Source organism: Pyrus communis, chromosome 14 (genome assembly GCF_041283825.1).
Source record: "Pyrus communis isolate YQ-2024b chromosome 14, ASM4128382v1, whole genome shotgun sequence".
NCBI lineage: Eukaryota > Viridiplantae > Streptophyta > Magnoliopsida > Rosales > Rosaceae > Pyrus > Pyrus communis.
This window is the reverse complement of record NC_142578.1, coordinates 12,914,335-12,933,020: the sequence shown is the minus strand read 5'-3', so window position 1 is coordinate 12,933,020 and position 18,686 is coordinate 12,914,335. Positions and strand designations below refer to the sequence as shown.

General features: G+C 37.2%; 2 protein-coding genes across 2 annotated transcripts; both read right to left on the bottom strand.

Annotated features, from left to right (window-relative positions):
* Positions 1-334: 334 nt before the first annotated feature.
* On the bottom strand, positions 335-6,689 carry LOC137712719 (splicing factor Cactin). The gene is made up of 13 exons (XM_068451862.2): positions 6,313-6,689; positions 6,129-6,220; positions 5,471-5,570; positions 4,078-4,149; positions 3,605-3,667; positions 3,315-3,455; positions 2,638-2,733; positions 1,881-2,165; positions 1,656-1,794; positions 1,443-1,582; positions 1,182-1,358; positions 778-1,044; positions 335-687 (listed from the first exon to the last, which is right to left on the bottom strand). Exons 1-13 carry the CDS (start codon positions 6,637-6,639, stop codon positions 568-570), a joined length of 2,019 nt encoding a protein of 672 aa, XP_068307963.2. The 5' UTR covers positions 6,640-6,689; the 3' UTR covers positions 335-567.
* Positions 6,690-7,635: 946 nt separating this feature from the next.
* Positions 7,636-12,714, bottom strand: LOC137712096 (polyadenylate-binding protein 7-like). Its single transcript, XM_068451240.2, has 10 exons — positions 12,250-12,714; positions 11,624-11,742; positions 11,355-11,548; positions 10,960-11,219; positions 10,755-10,861; positions 10,274-10,463; positions 9,714-10,009; positions 8,927-9,067; positions 8,461-8,655; positions 7,636-8,100 (listed from the first exon to the last, which is right to left on the bottom strand). The coding sequence occupies exons 1-10, from the start codon at positions 12,479-12,481 to the stop codon at positions 7,903-7,905; spliced, it is 1,932 nt and encodes a 643-aa protein (XP_068307341.2). The 5' UTR covers positions 12,482-12,714; the 3' UTR covers positions 7,636-7,902.
* Positions 12,715-18,686: the final 5,972 nt, after the last annotated feature.

The window sequence follows — 18,686 nt, the reverse complement described above, 5'->3', positions numbered from 1 at the left end:
GACATTAAGTATAACCTCTTTTGCTGGGGAAGGATAAATTGGTAAATTACAAATAACCGCAACAACTTCAGTGGAAGGTGAAAAAAGAACACACTTCCTAGCAAAAAGGATTATGGACTAACGGGATATTTCAGTCCTAATCAAACACTAACTGGGTTTTACGAGGTAGCCTCTCTCCACGCTTGTCACAATATCGCTTGTATAAAAAAACCACGACGTAGACAAAGTCCGGCGAGACTTCCAAGCCGTAGTAAAATGCATTAAAGCATGCCTTATTCTTCTCGTACGTAAATTTCACTACCCTATTCTTTTCAAAACTTGACCCACAATCTAGTTAGAGGCATACAAGTACAATATTACTATGCAAAACAAAAGCAAGGTATCCATACTCTTGTTCTTTTAACAACTAAGTTTAAACGAACCGTTGCCCGCATATTATACATGCCCATAAAATCTTATAGTACACAGAGAAAAATCTTATAGTACACAGAGAAAAATAATCAAGATTCGATCAAACTGTTTATATATGTCAGCTTCGGAATGAAAAGTAACAAACCTACCAACACGTCACCTACGATAGCGGTGTCGTTTGAAGTTGAAGTATACGTGCAAAATTCCACGTTCAAATGTGCATTTGAACCCCTTTTTGTGTGAGTATTCCCATTCTTTGTTTACTATCCGGAACGCCTGCAATCCAATTAGAAGAGTGACTAAGTAATTTCATCCTGAACAGGATCATAACCAACAAGATTCAATTACCAAATCAAGAAAACTTACAATGTCCTCGTAGGGTGGCCCTGCATGGAACCTTATAATGCATGTCTCACTGCTGTTGCCATCCTTCTCTATCGTATAATGTGGGGCCTTCGTCTTGTCAACAAGGTCCGGATAGAAGATGTTGAACTTGTATCCTTGCACAATCTTCGGAGGAGGGTTATCATGATCATAGTGAGTCTGATTGTACTTGTTCCACTCGTATCCAGTGTGAACGCGGTTGAAATATTTCGGCTTTCTAGGTCGGTACTTGTCATGCCACCAGTATACCTACATCCACATTTATTTCATCAAATTCTGCATAAAGATCTGAGAGATGTGCCCCACTACAATTACATTTTTCCTTGAGTACAACTGAGGGGAAAAAAAATAAAGTGCAAAAGAAGAGAATGGCCAAGATGAAGTACCTGTGAGTCAAGGTTCACTTCAGAACCCGTGCCAAGAACTGCATCTCCTTCAACCATTTCTCCCATGAATTTCATGGCCTTCATCTCAAAATTATCTTCTGGTGGAGCTGGCTTTGATGTCATAGCTTCTTGAATCCGCCTCTGTTGTTCTTCTAACACAGCTACACGCTTCCTTTCCTGTTAACATACCACAAGACTCGTGCGGTTACACCAATGTACTTGTGCAAAGAAATCTTACCAGTATTAGGACCTGAATATTACCAGTATAGCCCTGTCCTCTTCAGGGTCGATTACTTCCTCATTTTCATCTCCATGCAACAGCTCTGGTGAAAATGACCCAGCCTCTTCCTCAGCCACATGAATCTCCTCCTCCATGGGTTCTGGAGAAAATGCTTGTGCATCTACATACAAAAATATATTAGCAACCCGTATTCGTAATAAAATCATAAACCCACAGGTCAAAAGTGTGCATACCGTTGACATCAGACTCACTCTCCTCCTCTTCAGGCTGTGAATCATGAACCCTATCCAAGTTCTTTTCACCATCCTCCCGTTTCTGAAGCCGTTGCAAATGCTTGTGCAACATTTTAGCATGGATTTCTTTCAAACAAGCCTGTATTGGATGGAATTAAATAATGAGTCCAAACACTATATCCTATATAAAGTTGAAAGACATTAAAGAATGTAAGGCTAAAGTACCTTGGCCTTGAATATATGGAGGCGTGTGAGAACAGCCTCCCAATACTCAACAACCTTGGCTGTTCCAGAACGCATTTCTGACTCAATTTTGGACTGTAATTCCTCTAATTCCCTGAAAGTCTTTCCTTCCAAGAGGTTCTTGACATCTGCTTCAACGCTAGTATGCAAGCCTCTTTGTTCCGCAAGCAACTCAGCAGGAGGTTCCTCTCCACGAACCTTAGCTCGATCTATTGCATCTTTTTTCCGACCTTCAGCTAGCTCCCAATCACAAACCACTAAAAGTGCCTGTCAAATTGTATATTAGGATACAGTCCCAAAACAAATTTTACTTTTAATGTATAACTATTTAGGCACTATCTACATTAAATTACTAAATGTTTAGGCAATTAAATGAAGTCCAACTAATTATAACTATTGTTTGCAGCTAGCAAAGTTGCAACTTCACATGCCTTTGATTCTCTGATTAGCTCGTTGGGTACAGCTAACTAACTCTAGACAACCCAAAGGACAAAAAAACATTGAATAAAAAGAAAAATAACCAAATAAAGGAGCATCATTACTGCTATATTTGTTAAAGCCTCCAACCACATCGATAATACAAATTACTGAGGCAAGCAAACCATATCATGAAACAGGAGACACTAACTAATTAGCATAGCTTGATTAATCTGAAGCACTCATATCTGGAGGTAAAGTATCCATAAGAAACATTGTAAGAGGTAGAAATGCACTAAAAGGAAAAGAAAGAAAATAATACCTCCCAGTACTTCACATGTGTTTCTGTTGCCCTGTCCAAATCAAGGTGCATTTTGATGTCATCTCGAAGCTCTTCCATTTCCTTTACAGTCAATCCCTGCATTGTACATGTCAAATGCCAAATGTGAATTATGATTCAAACAGTTCAATCTATGTCATTATTATGTTTATTAATGCACACAACACCAAATTACAACATTGAAACAGAAGACACTGGACATTAAATAGAGATAAACATTTGATTTGAAATGGCAAAGCCAATGCTTGTTTCATGTGTTCAACTTTATAACATCTGTCTCGAGATGGAGAACTGAAGGAAAGTAATAATTTCCTAAATATTGAAAAAATAAAATAGAAATTGATGGTCCAGGCTACTATTGCAAGAATTAAGACTCTTGCTACTTGAGAGCTCTAATTAAGAACCAAGTCGATCAACAAGAACAGAAACCAAGCCCTTCCAGATAACCCATCCCCACCCACACAAGCGTACAGACACACACACACGCATCTAAAAGTCATGGAAAGAAACATTCATTAACTCTCTTTCTATCTCCACTCATTGCACAGGAAAGGTGCCTAATAATTTCCATACAAAATAGAAATGAGAAGCAAATAAATTGCTGTGAAGATTAAATAAATTTTTGTGAAAGTATGCACAAGTCTCCCAGGAATATTTACCATGAAGACCATATATGGCTCGTCTATCTCAATCTCAAAGTCATCTGAGCCATTCAGATGTTTAGACAGTACATCAATTGGCTTAATACGCCCTTCACGCAATCTGATCTCTGACCTGACTTTGCTTTGGTCGAAGTGGAACTGTACGTAGAACATGTTGATTATCAAATTGACAGGTAAAACAAAATCTCAACACGTTCATGTAAGCTAGAGCATTGGAAAAGAAAAATGCAAGTTCAACGCAAAAATCGGCAAGAATAGGAATTTATTGATTGAATTCAGCACCACACCTCTTCTTCTTTTTTCTCCCAGTCTTGGAACTCAGCCCGAGCACGTTCTCTGGCTAGCAGTGCCTGCAGAAAGAAATCAACTTTACTTAACCGAAAAGCAATGCTAGACTGATTAGGAAAAGGAGAAACTATAGAACTAAAAGTATCATTTCCAATGGGAAAATGCATTCAGATTTTACCCCAAGAGGTGTGTTTGGAAGTGTTTTTAAATGAATGAAAGCGCTTTTGATGAAAATGCTTTTGGAATACTTTTGGAACCAATCCTTATTAAAAATGCAAGTGAATCCTGGAAAAGCATTTTGGAGTGTTACCTGCAAGAAGCACACTGGTGCTTCTTCCAAAATGCACCTCAAGTGCTTTCGGAACCCAAAAACACTTTCACCAAAAGCACTTTACGTCATTTTAAAAGCACTTCCAAACATGCCCAAGATCTTCAATGAAAAAATATAAGCCATACCAGGCAATAAACTTACCATTTCTTCCTCATGTTGTGCTTTCTCAAGTGCCCTTTCTTCCCTTCTTTTCTTGACCTTTTCAATCTCTGCCTGAAGGATGAGTTTGTAATAAATATATTAAAATTCTAAAGATGAAAACTGAACAACTGTAAATTACTGAGGCTAAAAATCCCATGTTTTAATCATAGAACTCATTTATTTTGCAACCCCAGGGCCGCAAGATGGCCTCTGAAGAGAAATTGGTCTTGTGATATATTAAATAGTTGTAACAAAACCTAAGTGGTATGTTTATCTTCCTATTTAGCTAACTTGGCCTCTGAAGAGAAATTGGTCTTGTGATATATTAAATAGTTGTAACAAAACCTAAGTGGTATGTTTATCTTCCTATTTAGCTAACTTCTGCAGAACATCCTCCATGAAAAAACTTCTTTAGCACATGGGTTACTGGATAATTGGATGGTTTCTATACTCTTCTTGTTCTTCATCCTAGCTAAGCAGGAGCTCCATCAAAAAGTAATTTAGCAGGCTGGTAACTGGATGTAAATGGTTTCCTAGGGTCTTAATCTCTTGTCTCTGCAGTCAATAAAGTACAAATGTAGAGACAATGAAACAGAACTGCCAACCCACCTAACTTTCGTCATGGCCAAGGCACAGGATTAATCTATTTGGAATACAATACATAGTACGTGTGCAGTATACAGTTACCTAAGAGAGAGTAAACTTGAGAAAAAGAATGAGCCTTAGTCTCAGTGTAGGGTTTAGTTCCCTTTGCATTCTTAGCGATTTCAAATGCCTCTCTTGCCTATTAATTATCCTAAAAGGTTTATCGAGATATCAAAATGATTATGAACTAGTAAATTCCTTTTCTATCTGCATCCAATCCTAAGTGAGGACTCAGGATTATGTTCCGTTCTAAGATAATAGAAAGAACTGTCAATTTGTGATACAATTTAGAAGTTTCCATGGGAGGTATCGGGAAGAATTGGAATGTAATAACAACGATCTACATAGATCCATTTATATGGATGCAGAAAAAGGCTCTCAGTCTCTATTTGTACAATGTCAACAAACTTCAGCAGCTAAGCTTGTTACTCCATGTAATCCATCTTGTAGTAAAAACTAATGCTGATTCCAGTAACTTATAAGATAAAATCGAATTTTTTGGTCATGAATTTCAATTGAATTCTCCAGGGATTTTCCAACAACAGAATAAAATTATTTCCAGACTCATGAACTTCTATACTGAGCATATTCTCTAACTTATGTATCTGACATTTTAACTGATTGGAACTAAAAGTCCAATAATATATAAACCCCTGTTTAAGACTAATAATTCCATAACCACAAGGAATAGAACACAACAATTAGAAAAGTAACAAAAGAGATGTAATTTTGGGCTAGAATTATGTACCATTCTTTCTCTCTGTCTTTTTCTCTCAGCCTTAACTGAAAACTCGTCAAGCGGAACACCATGTGACACATCACGCTCAATCTTCTTTCGCCATACAAACCTGAATATGGCACAGTGTAAAATTACAAAAACAAAAACAAGAAAAAAAAAAAAAAAAACAAAAAAGCTTACAATCCATAACATAAGTATATCCTAACGAAACATATATATATATATGTCAGCCACCACATACCAGATAGATAGTTGAGCCAATGAGATATGCCAATAAGACTACGAAACTATAGCTGTACTAAAAAAATATTCAAATCTGAAATTTACTAAATACAACCAACTATAATGAGAACGTAAAAAAATGAGCAAAACACCCTGTAACATATGAATGGCCTATGCTTCTAGCAAAATGTAAACAGTTACGTTTCAGCATAAACGCTCTTCCTCGTCCTTTGAGGTTAACCATATTCAACACTCATAATTGACCGTATTATAAATGAAAGCTTTCCACGATTGGTACGCATAAGCATTTAATAACCTATTGCTTCACAAAGCCAACTAATTTCGCAATAGCGTGTCCAAATGTGCTCTATAACCCAACATCGAATACCGAACCCAATGTAACCAACAAATAGTCTAAAACCCAAAAAAATTAATAAAAACTTACATCTCATTGAGATTGGAATCGCCAAAGGGATTCGAATCATTCGAGTAACCCGAAACCGTTTTTGATTTTATCTTCTTGGCTACTCGAGCTGCCTACTCAATCAAAACCAAGAGAACCGTACAGTCAATATCATAAAATTCACAAAAAAATTCAAAACGAAACCCTAAGAGACCAAATCGCAAACCTTCTTCTGTGCCTTCTTAGCCAAGTACTCAGCGATTTGCTCCTCCGTAACGTTCTTCGACGACCTCTTCGTCTTCCGGTCACGTTCCTCGCTCTCATCGCTGTCGTACGACTCGTAGTCGGAGTCCTTCCGACGGCTACTCTTTCTGCGACTGCTACGTTCCTTGCGCTTCCTGGAGCTCCTCGCCGGGGAGGAGTCGTGGCTGTCGGAATCATCGGACTCGGTATACGACGCGGAATCGGATTCGTCGGATCTTCTTCTGCGGCGATTCTTGGAGGAAGACGACGGCGCCTCCTTTCTTCTGCTGCTGCGTCCGTGACTGCCCATATTTCGCGATTTTCCAGAGGTTTTTTTGGGTTTGTATCGAAACGAATGGATATACAAATTCAAATTGGAGTTAAGTCGGTCATATTTCGGGGGCCCAAACCCGGCCCATCTTTATTATTACATGCCTTTAACCAATAAAGCGGGAAAGTTGGACACGGGGGGAAGTGTGACAAGCCCTTTTTATTTCAAAGGTCTTGCCGCTAAAATTTAAAACATTTTTATACTATAAAAATTAGGATACCGCCAGTGATGAATAAATTCGATACGATCATACTTTCATGGAAATTTCTAAAAATTCAGAAAAAAAATACAAAAATAGGACATGAAATCTAAACATAACCTCATATTGGAAAAACTCTTAAAAATCGACAGATATCATTGATATTTTTGACACATCTATTAAATATAAAAAAAAAAACTCTTATATTTCTATCAAACCAATGTTTGTCAATTTCTAAAGTTCCACTTTAAATTTCCATCGTTTCCATCAAAAGCAACTGAGATTGATATCGATTCAATATATTTTGTCAATATTTCTACAAATTTGCACATCAATATTTCCGTCAATACCGATATTTTAAACATTGGATGCCGCGCGGCATGATTTCATTCAGTTTATATCTTTGAAATGCACACTAAGCCAACATTATAGTTCAAATAAGATATGACCAGTAGAAGAAAGAAAATCTAAGTCGAACCAAACCACACTATGGCACCCCTAATTCCTATTTTATCAAAAGTTCAACGTTAGAATTGATGCAGGATTAAGCGAGACTTTACCTTAAAGATCAATGAAATACGACGAGCTTAGTTACACAAAAGATCTTTTAAGACCTCTAACATTTTATTTGTGTTTCTCTACTTACCTTCGATATCACCTCAACAGCTTTCGACTTGCTCGTTTAGTATGTAATTGACGGAAGAGGGTTACTAAACCATCATAACGTCAGGGTTTAAGTTGGTTTTCGTCAATGGATGAGATTATGCAATAGAAAATTCCAATGAAAACGGAGAATTATGTTTGCCAAAATATTAAAAGAAGTTGAATCCGAAACCCCGAAATACTAAAGTTCCGAAAATTCATCGGTTCTATCAGTATTACTACAATACCAGAGCGATGTATAGCAAAGAAGAACTTAATGTTCTATGAAGGAAAGAAAAATACTCTGCTGTGAGAACAAAAAACTAGTAAAAGAAAACATTGTGATGGGCCAAAGACAGAAGGTCATGAGCTGCGAAAAAGCGCCTAACCATCTCCGATTTTCAATTGACTGCAACCTCGGCAGAAAGATAACTTGGATGAACGTTCTCTTTGTTAGGTACTTTCGTCTTGGAGATCTGAAGCACCTGAACTGCTTCTTCCACTTTCGCAGTCAAAGACTCGGGTGACTCCAGTAAATTCAGCAGCTCCGAGTTGTCCATTTCAAGTAGCATCCCAGTTATCTTTGAAGCTAGGTCGGGCTGCACGTAAAAGTGGTGAGTAAATTTTAGTATCGGCCCTTAATAGCCTGTGTTTGGCTGATACCATATTTGAAAGTTTTTTAAAATGATAGAAACAGCTTCAAGAAAATTAGGATATGTTCATTAACGTCTTGCAAATCAGAAAAATGCAAACGCATTCTCAAATCAGAAAAATGCAAAATCCTATTTGTTGTTTTCGTTTTGCAAAACAGTTTTAAAAAATCGTTATAAAAAATGCTACCGAACGGGCCCTTTAGAAATTTTGATGGAGCATTAATACTGCTAGAGATGACAACTATAGAAACTTCCACGCCGGTATGCTTAAAAAGAAATTAAACATCAATGTGGTGAAAGCATCACCTTTTGTTTATGGACGAGTGGGTAGAGCTGTTCGCCAAGTATCTGTTTCTGCTGCTCAGGAGAAGCAGCAGCAAGCATGCTACTCAGCATCTCTGGTTGAACCCCAACTCCAACAGAATTGGATGCAGCAGACGAGACCCCTTTATTCATGTCGCGTTGACGCTCATTAGCAACATACTTAGCCTGCCCCATCCGCTGCAATGAATGTCATTTAGAGAATTAGAATTTCATGATAACGGACACATCAGGCATACTTAAAAGCCGGGGGAACAAACATTCATCTCAGTCCTAAAGAACTTGTTGGTTTTTTATTCCTTATTAATTTTTTAATGAAACCCAACAGTAATCAATATCAGTACTCGCTTTATAGGTTCGTTAAGCACTGAAAGGTATAAGTTGTGCGGGTTATATACCAGGTCGTAATACACACAACGATGACAAAAGCCTGAAGTAAGAGAAAACATGCCTGCTGATTGTTTGAATCTATTGCAGTGTGTGGCAACTGAGTGGGCTGTTGTAAATGTGGTATATATGCGCCTCCCTGTGGGATCATATGCCCGTTCATTCTGCCCCTGTATTGCCTATGTTGTCTTGGAGCATTCGGCATCTGGAGATGGAAGATTTTTGAGTTAGCAAAAGCACGATTGCTATATTAATTCTCTGCTGTTTAAAAAAAAAAAAAATCCAATTATTCCACATAATTGTTGGTATTTTACAGTTTACTAACTCAATACCAAAATATGTGGGTGATAAGTTTACAAACTCTATCACACCTCTTTCACTTTGCACTCTCAAATAAAATTGGACAAAGAAAGAAATAGAGAAAGGAGGGAAGCAACAAGCTTTGGCAAAACACTTGGACTTTGATATATGAAAAAGGTTTACAAACTGTTGGAATAAGAAAGCTTACAAGCTTCTTCACAATTGGAAGTGGGATTCGGATGGGATGATTTACAATGCTTGAGAACTTGGGTATTTATAGCAAACCAAATGATTAATCTAAGATTATTTATTACCACACAAAACACATTAATTGCACCTAATAATTTTTATTCAACCATACCTAACATTGCCTAACTTTCCATGCCTAACTTTGACATTGATTTTCAACAATAGCTAGCAGCAACATTTTACAACCTGTTTTGATTTGAATTTCCAACAATAATTGCGTAAAAAAAAAAAAAGGCATAAAAATATGCATGCAGATGACTGCATGAGCTAAGATAATTAGGCACAGGAAGAATAGTACTCACTACGGGAACCTGTGGTGGTTGATAGGCTGGTCCGGACGTAGGTACAAAGCCATTGGGTATCCATCCTGGCCTCAAACCCAAAGGTTGATACATCAGTCCCGGTCGAGGAGGCACTTGTGGAACAACCCCAGAGGGTGCTTGGTAGTAGAAAGGAGGGTATCCACCTGGGATGACAGTTGTGGAAGGACCCACAAATCCTGCCATACGCTGTGCATACTGAAGCTGCAGCTGTGCGTGTCTTTCCTCTTTTAGTTGAGCAATAGCTACATACAATGGCTTCCGACGAAACATGTATCCTGTGAGATATCAGTGGCAGCATGATTAGCAGCTCGAAGAAAACACGAAATACAAAGGCTAACACTTAGCTTAAAATTCTTACCGTGAAATAAAAACCATAAATTGAAACACATTTAAAAATGTACGCATTAATTATAGAGCAGCAGATATTATATGATTAAGGAAGAGAAACATAGAATACGTGTGTGTTAGTTCCTTATAAATAATCGTAAAGAAAACCGTTAAATATCAAAACTGAGGGATGCATGTAATCAACTTCTTACCATGAAAAGTATTAACAGCTTTATTGCCCTCCTCAGGGGTAGAAAAGCAAACAAACCCAAACCCCTTGCTTATTCCTTTGTCGTCTCGCATAATCTTTGCAGAAGTAATCGTTCCACACTGACTAAAGTGTTCTACCAGTTCTTCATCACTGACATCATCGTCAATGTTCTTCACATACACATTTGATCCCTGCATATAATACAAAGAAATAGAAAGATTAGATGCTACTATAATGCCCCGTTTGATTTGCGGAAATGCATTGGTGGGAAATCGATCCCCATGTCATTCCCCTGTTTGTGATGTTGAGAAAGTAAACCATGGAATATCATTTTTTTTTTTTTTCCTTTCCCATGATGACGCGGTGTAATTAATCTCCCATACAAAACATGGGAAAGCAAAAAATTTCGATATGCAAGCCCCATTTTTTGTAAACCTAATGGAGCCAAGAGATCTTGGGAGAGCAATGGGAAATCAAACTACCTTGAACTTCAACATTTGCTCCTTTCGTTTTTCCTCAAACTGCCGACACAAAATATGCTCGCGCTCTGCCTTTTTCTGAGCCCTTGCTACATACAGAACCTTGGAGCCTAGTCAAAATAAACCGCCAGACCAAATATTAATGGTCTGTATATAGAATTCTATATTCCCAATAAAATTTTAATGCCATAAAAAATGCATAATTTACCAAGTTGTGATCCATTCATTCCTTCCATTGCTCGTCTAGCATCATCTGGGTTCTCGAAGTTCACAAAACCAAAACCTCTAGAGTTCCCATGGTCATCCTTTGCAATCGCGAAGCTAACAGTTTTCCCAAATTCAGAGAACTTCTCTTCCACAAGCTCTTCCTTGAGAGTTGGATCCAAATTCTTCATATACAAATTTGTATATTTAACATCAGGATTGGGAAAAACCCGATCGCTCTTTCTAACAAATTTCGCAACATACCTGTGACACGAGTTGTAATTATTGTATGATTAACGTTCAGAGACGAGAAGGAAAATGTAATTCCATCAAGAAAAATTCATGAGCAAAACATCTTTCAACAAAACAGGAAACAACTAAAAAAAAACCTGCACATACAGCTGCTTATTTCCGACAGTGGTGCCATTTAGCTTCTCAATAGCGGCAATCGCAGATTCCTCAGACTCAAACTGAACAAAGCCATAACCTTTACTCTTCCCATCTTCAAACATGGCCAATTTGCAAGACAAAGTACGTCCGAACTTCTTAAACATTTCTTCAAGCTCTACACTATTAATCGATTCGCTCAAATTCTACAACAGAAAACCAAAATAGTTTTACCATATCAGCATTTCTCCATGACTTAGGTCTAAAGCAACGAGACATACCTTGACAAACACATTCCCAATTCCACTTTTCCTTGCATCGGGATCACGATGTGACCACATGACCCTTATCACTCTTCCATGCAGCATTGAATGGTTCATCACCTCCATAGCTCGAATTGCTATTTAAACGAAAACCAAACGCAATTAGAATAAGATTATGACCATATACACAACAATTTAACATTTGTGTATGTTCCCCCGGGCAGGTGCATGGGAGGAGCTGTCCCTCTTTACAAACCAAACAGATCAATCGAGAAATCGCACACATTGGAACAATCAAACAGATCAAAATCGTAATTCCTCCCTGTTCTATTTCACAATGTTTATGGATATCCAAATTCCAATAATAATAACACAAGAATCTCAACACAAAACATATACTAAAAAATTAAATAAACAAAAAGTTAAAAAACTCAACTCAATTTTTATGAAAATTCATCGTATTTTTCCAGTCAGGAAAAAAAAATCAAACTACTGCAAACAGATTAATGATATTTTATAATTCCATGACAATCCAAGTTAGTCGCATGCACTTTCTCAGTAACCAAACAGAACAAATAACCAAAATTCAATTACTTAACAAAAACCAATAATTAATTAAATTAATTAATACGAGGAAAAACAACCTTCTTCAGGCGTGGTGAAGTTGACGTAGCCGTAGCGGAGAGAACGGTTGGTGGCGGTGGCGGTGTCCCTGCAGAGCCGTACGGACGTGACACCTTTGAAGCCTTTGAAAGCCTCCTCCAGCTGACCTTCAGTCATGTACGGATGGAGGTCTCCGACGTAAAGCGACGCCGCCGGCACACCCCCTGCCGTCGGCCCACTCCCCACCACCGTCTGAGAATTGTTAACGGCCATGATCGCACACAGAAAATTAAAAAAATAAACAAAAAAAATAAAATAAACAAATGCCCGGCGTTTCTCTTCGGTTCTTTGACGGTTCCTTGAATCTACAGTAATTGCACCACCAACTGTTAGAGAGAGAGTGGTTTTGATGAGTGAGAAAGTAAGATTTCCCTTTTTTTGGGTTTTTTGGATTTTTTCTGGAGAATTTTGGAGAGTTCAGAGATAAGGACTCACCCTCTGAAGATGAAAGGTGTTTTTATATATGTGTATGTGTATATATTTTATTTGCATGGAGGTTGTTGGGGTTCTTTTTCACAAGGATTCGTTCCCATAACGGAGTGTGGACGCGTGTATCGGCGCGTTTTAGTACGCGCCGTGAAGGAATATGGCTTTTCGTGTGCGATTCGGGTTTTTTTTTTTTTTTTTTTTTTTACATTCATATATTTTTACATTAAGAGAGCATGGAGTTCGGCTAAACAACATAATAGTCAACCTAATTTGGTATCGAATTCATCATCCATGATATTCAAATATGAGACCTCTCATTTCTAAATGAAAAAGTCTACCACCAGATCGCAGTACTAAGTGTGATTCGGTTTTGCCACGTCATCCATCGTCAGTTGCACTTAGCAGTTCTAGTTGTGCAACAAAAAAAGGTCCCCTGCGTGTGGGCGAGTTGTTGGTTTTGTTTAGAAATTTACACAATTTAACACATGTTTGGAGGAAGAAATTTAAAATTACTAAAGAATTTTAAAATGATGGAATTTTATTTTCTAGAATTTGTGAATTTTCTTATTTAATTAACAAAAAAAAAATGGAACTGAATACGAAATTTATTATTTTTAAACTCTCAATCATAGAAGTTGGAAAATGATACATATTTACATGGAATTTAAACTTGGAAATTGGAAGTCTCAAATTCCAAGTTTCTTTCCACGCATAAATTCTAAATTTATGCATTTATGAATCCAAACAAGGGAATTGGTGCATATCAATTTATGAATTCCAACTTTAATTCAAATTCCAAGTTTATTTCTCTCATCCAAACATAGTAAAGGAAATTTGCACGAGTGTAAGAAACTTTAATATTTTTGGTTATAAAGGTTTTAAGGAATGTTATTGATTTTCCAAATAATCCGTCATTATTAATTTGCGTAATTAAATTTACTGATGTTGGATAATGTATGAACAAGTAAGAGTTGTCGATGATTGATACGAGAGCATGATATACTGATATACACTAATGTAAAAGCGCGAGAATTACGTTACTGTAATTGGGTACTATACTTTCACACACTTATCAAAGTGTAAGAGTGGAGTGGGAATGTCACTTCTCAAATTTAAGATGGTAATTTTTGTTTTAACTCATCTAGTCAGATAAAATGCTTTACAAAGTTAAGATTTCATAAATTGTAAAGGAATTAACACTTTACATTACAGACATTATCTATAAGGTAGTGTTATCCAACTATTCATTCTTTACTTCTCACATATTCCTCTCAATTTTCGATCATCAGATCAAATGAATTTAAAAGATCAATGAGAAAAAATTAACAAGAGTTTGTAAAATGTAAAACCGTACATAATTAAAATTAAAAATAAAATGGGACCAAGACAAGAAGAGCATGAAAATAGGTCACACATGTGGAATGGGAATGCCACATGTAAAAGAGAGAGTGGTAAGTGGGGTAAGTAAGTGGGGCCCAAGAGCATAAGACTACTTCAACGTTCACACAACCATTTCTTCACAGGGATTATCGGCATTTTTCACATCCAGGATTTTAACCCAAGCAACGCCCTCTTTCACACTCGTAGTCCTTTTTACTCACTTATTTTCCTACCTGTTTTAAATTTTTTATTTTGGCTATAAATTATTAGTATCAAATTCTTTAGTCAAACGTCTCATTTATAAATAATAAAAAATATTATTATATCGTAATATTAAGTAATTATTGAATGATAAATTAAATAAAAAGAATATCATTAGAGTCATTCAGCATTACGGTGTGGTAGTATTCCTCTTCATTTGAAAGTGAGAGGTCTTAGGTTCGAATCTCGTGAATGGTGAATTCAATACCAAATTAAGCTGTCCATTGTGTGGCTACCAAACTTCCTCTTTCCTTAATGTAAAAATATCGATGTACTCAAAAAAAGTATATCATTAGGATATTTTTTATTAGTTAGTAGTAGTACAAGGAGTACAATTGCATTTAGGACAAAAATTTAGGGAACTTTAACGAAAAGCTCCCGGTACTGTTCACTTTAATGAAAAACCAAACTTTTACACCAAAAAGTCAATCTTGGTACTATTCACTTTACTCTTTATTTTGTCATTTTATTTAAAACTCAAAGTTTTCAAGCCATTTTCATTAGTTTTCCTAAAAATTTATTGCAGTAGCACGAAATGGTACAATTGCATTTAGAACATGTATTTGTATTTCTTGTTGGTATCTCTCTCTCCTGACATAACAAGTCCTAATATCAAATAAATCTCTTTGCTCTCCCTGCTACATAAAGAGCAAGTGGATGAGCTTGTTATATGAAAGTTCCTTTTGACATTTAGACCAGGTATGGTACGAAAGACATAAGGGAGCTATGTGGTCAAGCATATACGGAAGTTGTCACGTCAACACGAGTAGTGCGGCTAGTGTCGAATGCAGAGAGGTTTAGGGGAGCATCAATAATAAGAGATGCAAAATCATGTAAATGTTGCAGTCCTATTAAATTAGGAATGTGATTGTGTAAATCCTAATATATCTAGGATATCCTTCTGGGATTCTACCATATCTCTAAGACTAGATATTATTCTATTAGAGTTGTAATCCTATTACGGTAAGGAATTAACCTTCCCTACTACTATAAATAAAGGCACAATGGGGTGGAATAGAACACACATCACAATTACACATCTCTCTCTTTCTTTCTACTATTGCCACACCCCTCTCTTTCTGACCTCCATAATTGTTCAGTAAATTATGCTTACAACACGTTATCAGCACATTCTTTACGCTGCGCTAAAGAGAGTTTGATCTTCAATTAAGGGAGTATTACGTTTTAATCATTCTTTTTATGATTAATTTATTATTTTGAATTGATCTACATGCTATTCATTCAATTTAATATTTCTTTGTTGCACGTGAAACAACATATTGGAGATGCAATTCCAGCTTTCAGAGAAGGATTTTCTAGAAATTCAAAAGTTCAGTTGTTTTCTAACAATCAGGTTCTTTTAAAATAAATTAAGATATTTGAAATGACCATGAAGCATGAAAACATTCCCTATGATGCATGAACCCCCTATATTTATATTTTCCTTTCAATTATATATATATTGCATATGTGTTCATATATTTTGTCAATATATATACTTGTTCATGCAATACGTAATTATACCATGTGAAATTTGTGAGTCAAAGTATCGAAATTAATTTAGAAGCAATTAACGATTTTTAACCCTAGAGATTCAGGAAAAAAAAAAGAAGGGAAAATTGAGATTTTTGCAGCACCACCGTCACACCACCGTAGCACCATCGTGGCACCATCACGCTGGCTTGAAGCCCAGCCATATAGAGGAAACGGTGTTGTACAAACACTTGGACCATGCACACAACCTTTTGGGCTTGTTGCCATGTTGAAACCCAACCAGGCTCCGACCTAGGTTGACTAACCCCACAGACCTGAAGGCCCGGTCCACATCCTAAGACCATAACCCGCAAGTTTTTGCTTGAGAAAGCCCCGGCCTATTGCTACCATAGCCAACCCTGTAGGTTGGGCTTGTCCCATGGCCCCAGCTTCGCTAGGCCTCGCGTGAGATGACCACAAGCCAGCTTTGGTTGGGCTTGCTCCATGCGTTGGTCTCTACCCAAAAACTTCAGCAGCTTACTACTAGGCTTCTTTCCCCTCGGCTTGTGGCCTGTTGCCACTTTTGGACTACTTTTGCGGCCAACCCAAGCCTCTAAGGGCTTTGTCCTACTCATGGCACCCAAGCCCAAACCCTTTTAGGCTATGATTTTCAAATCCAATACTATTTTTGGCATTTTAAATCATTTTAGCCCGAATGTTATTATTAATTCTTACATCTACAATCGACCTTGTATGGTCTGATTTATTGAATTAATTAAAGTGACCAGCAGTCCATTAATCTAACAATTAATCCAAAATTATTGGCTGAAGTCCATTTTTGGGCAATTAACGATTCAATAAATTATTTCGTTTCTTTGAACGGTTGACTCCCTTTCATAGTCCCGAAGCATTCACACTTGAGTTCCTGAAGCAACCCAAATCCACTACACTTAGTTGTATATTGTATTTTGTGTTTTTACAGGTACTTCCTCTTACGAACCAGAAGTTCTTAACTAAACTCGATCCTGTAGTTTTGAATTTAGTGCCTTTGAAACCCAAAGTTTTCATAGAACAAATACACCCATGACAACTCGACGTTTTTCATGAAAACCATGTCTTAGAACTTGAATGTTCTAACTTTGATGCTTATGGATGATTCATTCCCATAACACCAATCACAATCTTATTCCCTCCATTCAGTGGATTGTCGTACCGTAACAAGTTCGATTTTCCTTATTTGGATGTTTCTAATAGAAACCACTTTATGTGGGGTACAAGACATGAATCTCCATCTGACTATTAAGAAGCTAAGTAACCATTAAAGCCAACAATGGCATGGAAGAGCTGAATAAGCCTCTGTCATGATCTTCATTCGAAGACTTATGCCCGAAGCATTACAAACGGAAATACCTTCTAAACAAGGATTCCATGTCTTTTTGGCTCACTTCTACGGACCATTTTATCATGAAAGACATTGCTTAAAGCACACCATGATTACGTTCATGAATGAATACGATTCTGAATTTTATAAATCCGATCGAATTTTGATTGGAGAATATTTTTCTCGTCCTTCCTTGTTTCTAGCTTGCTCCTAAAGCAACAGTGTAAAGAATGGAATTTACTAAATTCTCGGATCTGATTATTACCACAAACGTGAAAGAAAGGTATAGAACCAACTTCGGCTGGAGTCTACTGAACGGTATAGACCCAGTTCGACTTGAGTATATCGAATGGTTCAACCCAATACGGTCAAAGTCTACCGAATGGTGGTGCTCTGCTTCAACAGGGATGCACCGAATGGTATTGTTTTGGTTCGGCAGAGGCCTACCGAATAGACCCCTCTAGCCTCGGCTATATCCTACCGAACCCAAGTTTGTGTCTTTCTTTTCACGATTCAATTTCGAGTTTGTTTTTACAACCTATGGTAAAATCAGGGCCTGCCAAGGTGTGGCATCATGCCCGAAGCATGATCCTTGGCACGTAAGACCTAAAATTTCAAGACTAAGGGATATTGTTCCTGAACCTCAACCCTGCAGAATCTACTTCCATCTCGATGGAATAGATCATTGGTTTTGCACCTATTTGTGCCCCTACCAATGTTGTTGAGGAGTACCATTCTAGTAGTCAATATGTGAGACTAATTTTGCTCCACCAAACACCGTTGGAAAAGCAGAATTTTGACATGGATGGCCTTGTTGGCCGAATCCCCTTAGTAAGCCATTTACTTTGTGAACATTTTTTTATGTTGTTGGATTTACATTTGGTGTTTGTTTTGGTTATGGATAATCTTATCGATCTTGTCCTTGAAAATGAGTTAATTGAATCATGTTTCTTGTATACATGTGACCAAATTCAATTAAACACATGATTAGGTACGAATGTGGGACAGTTAGTTGTCTGGATGAATGTGATACTACGCACACTAACTTTACACCTAAATTACATCTCTAGCAACGACTTTAGGTCTATCCAACTTGATTAAAAGTATTGGCATACTCCTCGTTATATGAATGGTAATACATTACCATGTTAGAGACCTTATATCCTCCCCGTTACGGAAGAACGTCGTTGAATCTTAAGGATATTCGAGAGAACAAAGATCATAAATGAAACCACTAAAGAAAACAGAGTTGTATATCTTTACACCACCTCCAAAAAATGAGCCTGAAGTTTTGCTTTGGGGCCAATGGGTTATCTCCCAATTGGGAACACGCCATATATGGCCAGCCTAGAGCCTGGTGATTGAGCAGTTTACTTGATTTGGCACGACCATTTGGGACACTTAGGTCGAACAATGATGCTCCAACGTATCTCCTTACCCGAAGTAAGGATCTTATGCTTACAAAAGCCTGCTTGTTGTGGGAAAATGATTTTC

What these genes read in the sequence shown, in the direction of transcription:
- LOC137712719 (XM_068451862.2), bottom strand. Translation starts at nt 6,639, where the DNA reads ATGGGCAGTCACGGACGCAGCAGCAGAAGAAAGGAGGCGCCGTCGTCT. An exon ending in TCCATATATTCAAGGCCAAG is followed by an intron (nt 1,795 to 1,880) that starts GTACTTTAGCCT and finishes CATCCAATACAG; the next exon opens with GCTTGTTTGAAAGAAATCCA. An exon ending in AAGTGAACCTTGACTCACAG is followed by an intron (nt 1,045 to 1,181) that starts GTACTTCATCTT and finishes ATGTGGATGTAG; the next exon opens with GTATACTGGTGGCATGACAA.
- LOC137712096 (XM_068451240.2), bottom strand. Translation starts at nt 12,481, where the DNA reads ATGGCCGTTAACAATTCTCAGACGGTGGTGGGGAGTGGGCCGACGGCA. An exon ending in CTTCACCACGCCTGAAGAAG is followed by an intron (nt 11,743 to 12,249) that starts GTTGTTTTTCCT and finishes TCGTTTAAATAG; the next exon opens with CAATTCGAGCTATGGAGGTG. An exon ending in TTGGGAATGTGTTTGTCAAG is followed by an intron (nt 11,549 to 11,623) that starts GTATGTCTCGTT and finishes TTTCTGTTGTAG; the next exon opens with AATTTGAGCGAATCGATTAA.